Source organism: Propithecus coquereli, unplaced genomic scaffold, assembly GCF_000956105.1.
Source record: "Propithecus coquereli isolate 6110/MARCELLA unplaced genomic scaffold, Pcoq_1.0 Scaffold127, whole genome shotgun sequence".
Taxonomy (NCBI): Eukaryota; Metazoa; Chordata; class Mammalia; order Primates; family Indriidae; genus Propithecus; species Propithecus coquereli.
The window spans coordinates 6217081-6224804 of record NW_012136858.1 but is presented as its reverse complement, the minus strand read 5'-3'; the positions used below and the strand labels follow the sequence as shown (position 1 = coordinate 6224804).

Below are 7724 nucleotides of genomic sequence, written 5' to 3'. Positions count from 1 at the left end.
TATTTGACTTTTTCTTTTCCATTTAATTCATGTATCCATGCTTGAATTTGACATCAATTCTTCTTTTGTTTTTTATTTGTATAGATGTAAGCACTGAGAAACTTTGTTCACATAAATAAGTAGGTGACGATAGGATGAGTTTTGTTATAACATTTGTGCCATTATTCAAATTCCTTTCGAGTTGTAGCCCCTAAATTGCCCAGTTTTCTATCATGAAAAATTATTTTTAGTAGTTTATCAACAGGCTTCCTGGTTAGGTCCTCCTTCCACTTTTTTAGAAGCAAAGAATTGGGAACTCCTTCACTGGTGAAGAGCTTTTCCTCCAGTCATTAGTCAGATTCCTTTTCCAGCATTCCAGTTGGTTCTTTGGCACCCTGGGTTTTTCATACCCGGGGGCCTTTCTCCTGTAGTTGGTGTAAAGGGAAGGAGGGAAAGGGAGACTGCAGGACCACAGGCGCATCCCAGGCAGATCCATTGTAGGAAAGATTTAGGAAAGATGTGCGCAGCAGGATTGGGGCATTGTTGTTCTTCAAGCTCTTCATGTCCAAGAGCTCTTAGAAAGTGTCCATGATGCTCGAGACCCTGCCCGAAGGCTCTCCAAGGGCTCTCTTTTACACGTGGGGGAACAAAAGGCATCAGATCCTCTAGGCATGTGCTTAACCAACTCTGAAGTTCAGTTGGTGCCATGTCCCTGGAACTCTGGACCCACAGTCAGACAGGTTGGCCAGCTGCTGGGGTTCATCACCCCAGCTGAGCACACCCGGCCCTTCCAGGAGCACCAGAGGTGTTAGGGAGGAAGGGTTATGAAGACTATTCATCATAATAGCTCTGTGTTTGGAAAACTGTTCTCTGAGAAGGCTGCTCATGCCTGAGAGGATCGTAAGTTCATTCAGGAACTAGGTGCCTGTTTAATGCAATAATGAAATTTTCAACCAGGCCTTTCAGTTCCAAGTAGCTGCACTGTTTACCTCTTGCATGGCTGTGGGAGCATAGCCGTTTGGTTACAGGAGTTTTTTCTTTTCTGGTAGGGGTGTGGAGGGTAGAGACTTTAAATCCAATGCCTCATCTATGAACAGCGGTTCACACTCTTCCCACAGGCCTATGCAGAAATGCATGTGTTGTGCCTGCTTGTAGACACCTGCACCAAGTCCAGGGCCTGCTGTCAGCAGCTGCTTTCCTGGCTGTCCCACTTGCACTGACCTGTTTTCTGGCCCATCTATGGTCTTGGCAGTATCCCCTGCCTTCCTGTCTCAAGTCTGCCAGAACCATAAATTAGGGAGCTTGGAGCCCGAGGGGAAGGATGGGGTGTGTGCACATTGCTGCCTGGGAGGGGAGGCTCCAGGGATGTCACGTTCATCTGTCTCTTTTAAGCTCCATTTTTCTCCCTAAGTCATACAGCCGCTGGTTGCTGTGGTTGTTGAGCTAGGTAGCAGTAGCAGTAGTCCTACCCATAGCTAAGTAGGTTTCCAGCCAGATGACTCAGCATTTCAAGACAATGGCTTTAGTAAATACTTAAATACTATGTTGTGCTTACATAGCAATTTGTATTTATGGAACTCAAATTTCCAATACAAATCTATCTTAGGTGTTTGTAATATGGCTATAATGTAGCTACAATGGATTTGCTTGCCTCTTTTTAAATTGGAACTGTAATTTTGTTTTAATTTTCCTGAACATGAAAAGCTGACCTTCAATTTGGATTAGCAAATGTGTTTTTATTTTAGTTTCTCAAGTTATTTATTTATTTGTTTGTAGGTGGGGTCTTGCCATGTTGCCCAGACTGGATTGCAGTGGCTGTTCATAGGGGCAGTCATAGCGCACTGCAGCCTCAAACTCCTGGCCTCAAGTCAGCCTCCTGTCTCAGTCTCCTGAGTAGCTGGGACTATAGGCACACGCCACTGTGCCTGGCTCTTGGGTTTGTTGTGGGTTTTTTCAGTTGTAGGGCAGGGAAAGGTATAAAAATATTTGAGAAATTCATCTTTTTAAGTTACGCTTTTAAAACAAGTAGGAAAAACATTGTTGAGTGCCATCATTTACTAAATAAGGAATAATTAAATAAGCAGTTTCAGAGCCTAATATACTTTTCTATTGGAAACAGACTGTAAAAATCATGTTTGCAGGAATCTTTATGTGATGTGATTACAAGCACTAAAAGGCAAATCAAACTTTGAGGAGGTGTCTCAGCAGCACTTGAGTGTCCTTTCCTTTATTTCTTTTTTTGTTTGTTTGTTTTTTGAGATAAGGTCTTGCTCTGTTGCCTGGGCTAGAGTACAGTGTTGTGATCATTGCTCAGTGCAGTCTCAAAGTCCTGGACTCAAGTGATCCTCCTGCCTTAGCTCCTGAGTAGTTGGGACTATAGGTGCATGCCACCACGCCCAGCTCATTTTTCTGTCTTTTGGTACAGACAGGGTCTCGCGGTGTTGTTCAGGCTGGTCTCGAACTCCTGACCTAAAGCGATCCTCCTTCCTTGGCCTCCCAAAGTGCTAGGATTACAGGCGTGACCCACCACGCCTGGCCCTTTCCTTTATTTCTAAGCAGTGCTCTTTTGGTCTGACACCTCATATTTTTATTTTTTGCTTGTGAATTCCTCACAGTAACAAGATTACCAGATAAATATATCCCCAAAGAGAAAATGTGTCCTCACAGAATGTTGTGAAATAAAAAAGACTTAAAGCAAGCGTGATTTCTTGTGAGCTGTGTGACACCCCACTACCTCTCCACCCCGTGCCCACAGTGCCTTTGGATCCAAAAGGGAGTTTCCACGTGACCCGTGCTGGTGATTGTGACCTGCCTGTAATCCCTAGGTCTAATTTTGGAGGCAGTATATATCTGCTTTATTTTTATTTGTCATAGGAGGTTAATAATAAGCAATGGGAAAAATCATTTACGGTCCCTCTGTTCTAATCAACCAAGTATTTTCTTCTTTTTAATGTCATTTTCAGTCCTTATAGCTATGTGCCACTTCATCAGTTTGTTGGTAATCATGCCCTTTCAGATGCTTGGCAGGGAGGTTAGAGTGGCAATTGCTAATCTTTTGAGATGTGATGCTCTCTTGACATGGGGAGTTTTGCTCACAGACATGTTCCCTTAACTCCCTTCTTTGCTTAAAGACATAAGCAATAACACTTTTTTTGAGGTATAATTTACATACAATAACATGCACTCATTTTAAGTGCACAGTTCAATGGGTTTGACAGATGCGTACACCATGTAACCACCTCTCATTCAAGATTTAGAATATTTCTGCCTCCCCAAACCTGCCCTATACCCTTCCTCAGACAGTCCTCCGAAACACCTAGCCCTTGGCAACCACTGATATGCTTTCTGTTACTTGTAGATTAGTTTACCTTTTCTAGAACTTCATGCATGTGGAATTGTGCAGTAATAACTTTAGTTTTTGTTTAATGCTTAATCTACTGACCCGATGTCCAATATTTGCCTTTTATTTTAAATAACTCTTGAGAATATAAAGGAGAAGGACTCTGTTTGTTATTTTTCTCTCTTCATAGTTTCCAGTTAATATATTTAATATTTCAATTTATCTAGAGACTAGGAAGACATTTTTATTGATTCAGTTTGGAGAATAGAAGAATGCCAGAAAACATCCCCATTATATTGGCGTTCTGTATTTTCCAGGTTCGGAGTTGTAAGTGGGGATGAAAAGCTCCTTCAATTCTGTCCTACAGATTGCTTTCCTTTTTCTGCTATGAAAACAAGACCTGTTCACAGCCTTCCAATTGGCAGTAGTCGAGATCTGACAGCGCCAAGTGCTGGTGAGAGTCTGGAGCATTAGGCGCTGTTACACGCTGTGCGGGCACATTAAGGCGCTTATACCTGTGACCCAACAAGTCAGCCTTCAGGGCGAGCCATGTGTACATGAGGCTGTTCACATTATCGTACGTACACATACTTGGAAACATTTGGAATGTCCATCAACAAGCAAATATCTGATAAATTATAGACCATCCATAAAATGAAATTTTATAGAGCTATTAAAAGGAATTAATGCACTAGAGTTACACACTACATAACATTCAACATAGGTGAATCTCACTGACATAATGTTGAAGGAAAAAGGCAAACTATAATATACATACCAATTGGTATTTCTGTAGGTTTTTAAACAATGTAAATGAATTCTGTGTGTTGTTTGAGGATATATATATGTATGTAGTAATGTATGAAGAGATGAGTGGAAATAAACACTAAACTCTGGATAGCGGCTGCCTCTGGAGGCTGGAGGGTAGAGGGATAGGCTGGGCTGGGAGTATGGGGAGAAACACAGAGAGCTTTGGTGTAAACGTTTTATTTCTTAAACAGAGAGATGGATACATCGATGTTCATTATATTATATATAGGTGAGAGAAGGAAAAAAAATAGTATCATGGGTCATGTGTGGTGGCTCATACTTGTAATTCCAGCACTTTGGGAGGCTGAGGAGGGAGGATTGCTTCAGGCTGGTAGTTCAAAACCAGCCTGAGCAACGTAGGGAGACCATCTTTCGAAAAAAAAAAAAAATAGCATTGTGTTGTTTGGGGCAAGTACTCCAGACCAGGGATCAGCAATCTTTTTTTGTAAATGGCCAAAAAGTAAACATCTTAGGCTTTGAAGAACTGTACTATCTCTGAGGAGTTTCCACAGAGGAAAACTGCTCAGCTTTGCCATTGTAGCAGGAAAGCAGCCTTAGACAATATGTAAATAAAGAGCATGGCTGTGCTCCAATGTAACTTTTAAAAAAATAGGCAGTGGGCCTGTGGGCTGTGGTTTTTGGACTTCTGCTTTGGACCAGTGGTTCTTTTTTTTTTTTTAATTTAAGTATATTTATGGGGGTACAAATGTTTTGGCTACACGAATTGCTTTTGTATAGTTTGAGTCAAAGCTATAAGTGTGACCATCACCAGATAGTGTGCATTGTACCCATCCGGTGTGATTTTACCCATCCTCCTCCTGCCCCCCACCTGCTTGATTTACGTTGTTTTGCTTCCATGTGTGCCCATAAGTGTTGACCGATTAGTTCCAGTTTCATAGAGAGTACATGTGGTGTTTGTTTTTCCATTCTTGGAATACTTCACTTAGGATAATGGTCTCCAGTTCCATCTAGGTTGTTACAAAAGGTATTAGTTCACCATATTTTTTTATGGCTGAGTAGTACTCCATGGTATACATATACTACATTTTATTAATCCACTCATGCATTGATGGGCACTTAGGTTGATTCTACATCTTTGCGATTCTGAATTGTGCTACAATAGACATTCGAGTGCAAGTGTCTTTTTTATAAAATGTCTTTTTTTCCTTTGGGTAAATACCTAGTAGTGGGATTGCTGGATCAAATGGTAGGTCTACTTTTAGTTCTTTGTGGTGTCTCCTACTACTTTCCGTAGAGGTTGTACTAGTTTGCAGTCCCATCAACAGTGTATGAGTGTTCCTTTCTCTCCGCCTCCACGCCAGTATCTTGGACCAGTGGTTCTTAAAACTGTTCCCCCAGCTCCTTCCCCATCCTCCCTATGACCCGTATCATTTCTCCATATCTAATTGTTCATCACAGTTCACAAGAGCTCAAAAAGCTGGGAAGAATAGTATTCCAGGCAATATCTTGGGGTGGGGTCATTGGCATGGGGTCTTTTCTCTTCCTGAAACTATAATACAGCTCTGATCTTTCTGACTTCTATCAGCCTAAATCATAACTGCCTTAATCAGCTGCATTTTTTTAGGCTTTCTTTTTCTTCTGTTTGTTAATAACAAAAGTTAAGTTTTCAAACTTGAATTCTAGGAAGCCAGCTCTTTTTGGGGAGGCTTTGTAAAATATTTTGGGGAGTTATAGCCACATTGTTTCCAGATGAAGAGTGTGTGTGGAAGGTTCAGAAAACAAAGCAGCCTCCTCTCACAGGCATTGCCTTTGATCCTAGGACGATTACATGGAAGCCCTGGCCAGGCTGCACCTCACGGTGACCAGGGCCTACAAAGTGAATACCGACATCAACTTCGAGGTGTTTATTCATAAAGTGGATGGTCTGTCAGATGACCACAAAATTGAAACCCAAAGAGATATTCACCAGAGGGCAAATGATGACCTTGCAGATGCTGGATTAGAAAAAATTCACCTCAGGTGAGAACAGAAACCCCTTAGGGATCCCAGTCAAGGATGGAAAAAAGCAGGTTTGGGGTCCAGAGTCACCACAGTTGGCTTGGCATGAGCACTGATTTACCTTGTTTACCCTGTTTTATGCTATAGACACTGGGATAGGATTTGGGGAAAATGAGCTTTGCAAGTGTTCATTCTAATCTTCAGTGAAAGCACTGTTTTTTAACAAATGGTCAAAGCTAAGGTTGCCCCCCTATATGAAAACACGTAACATAAAACCCATCAATATAATTCAGGAAGTTAGTTGATGCAGAAGTTTACAGTTCTTGGTAAATATGATATTATCTATAATTATAGCTAAAGGAGTAGTCTGAAAACAATCCAAACAAATAGTCATAAAGAAAAACAACTTTGCCTCATTTTTGTGGGGTAGTACATGTGTCATTCATTTTGCAAACTGGAAAATGAAAAATATTAGATGCTTCAATATCAAAATATAACGGTTACTAATTGGACAACCTAAGAAGCTTGCATAAAGATGATCTGATGTGGATTCTCTGGCAGACTGTCAGGAAGCTGGGATAGGCATCTACTGCTGTACTTTTAAGCTTGCCAGTCAGCAGGTGAGAGTAGACACAACTGTGGCTTTTTGGAAGGTGGGGAGGAGTGGCTCATTAAGATATGCTCGTTTTTGATTGAGGTCATTGTCAATTCTGGGGGTGGGGCTGGAATGTGTGTGTTAGAACTATAGATACAGAAGGCAGATTACTGGTCTATTCCTTAGTCAAAGGGAAAATGTGATGAAATACTGTTTCCTCTTTCAGCTTTTATCTGACAAGCATATATGATCATTCAATATTTGAAGCTTTTAGCAAAGTGGTTCAGAAACTGATTCCACAACTCCCAACTCTGGAGAATTTGCTAAACATCTTTATCTCAGTAAGTAAATAATGTACTTCTGTTTGAGTCACTTACAAAATTTGAAAACAGTATCACAAGAGTGAAAAAGATCTTATTTCTGCTTGCTCCCACAGCATTTCAAGGTCATTTAAGTATTACTTTTGAAGATTACTCCTATATACTGTTTTATTTAATTATTTATTTTTAAGATGGGGTCTCACTATGTTGCCCAGGCTGGATTAAAACTCCTGGGCTCAAACAATGCTCCTGCCTCAGCCTCTCGAGTTGCTGTGACCGTAGGCACATACTACTCCTAGGATTGTTTTTGATCCTTTAAAATTTAACTTCCCAAATAGACTCCTGTACTTCATTGGTATAGTTGGAATGTTTATTTAAGTTTTGGGTGATCATTCAGTATTAATAGAGCCTTACCAGTGGTAAGGAGCATAAAACTTGGTTTTGGTGATAAGATATACACTGTTGAATGAATAGTTTTTTGTTTATTTGGTTGGTTTTTTGTTTTTATTGTCCTCTTTCAAGATTTTCTCTTTCTCTTTTGTTTTTATGATGCGCCTAGGTATAGCTTCCTTTCAGACCTGTTTGTTTAAAGGATAATTAGGCCAAAAGTGGTGCCTCTTATATTAAATGAATAGTTTTTTTTTTTTTTTTTAAATCTAGAATTCTGGCTCTGGAGGAAGAATAGAGGGAACCAAAGGGCACTAGGGCATAATGATTATAA

At 40.6% G+C, this 7724-nt stretch overlaps 1 protein-coding gene across 1 annotated transcript in view; it reads left to right on the top strand.

The window, feature by feature from the left end:
- Window positions 1-7724, top strand: part of RRAGD (Ras-related GTP binding D) — a 38114-nt gene that overhangs the window by 19121 nt on the left and 11269 nt on the right. Inside the window, exons 3-4 of the mRNA XM_012638190.1 lie at window positions 5910-6109; window positions 6910-7024. Of these exons, the coding sequence (XP_012493644.1) occupies window positions 5910-6109; window positions 6910-7024 (315 nt within the window). The remainder of the gene's footprint in view (window positions 1-5909; window positions 6110-6909; window positions 7025-7724) is intronic.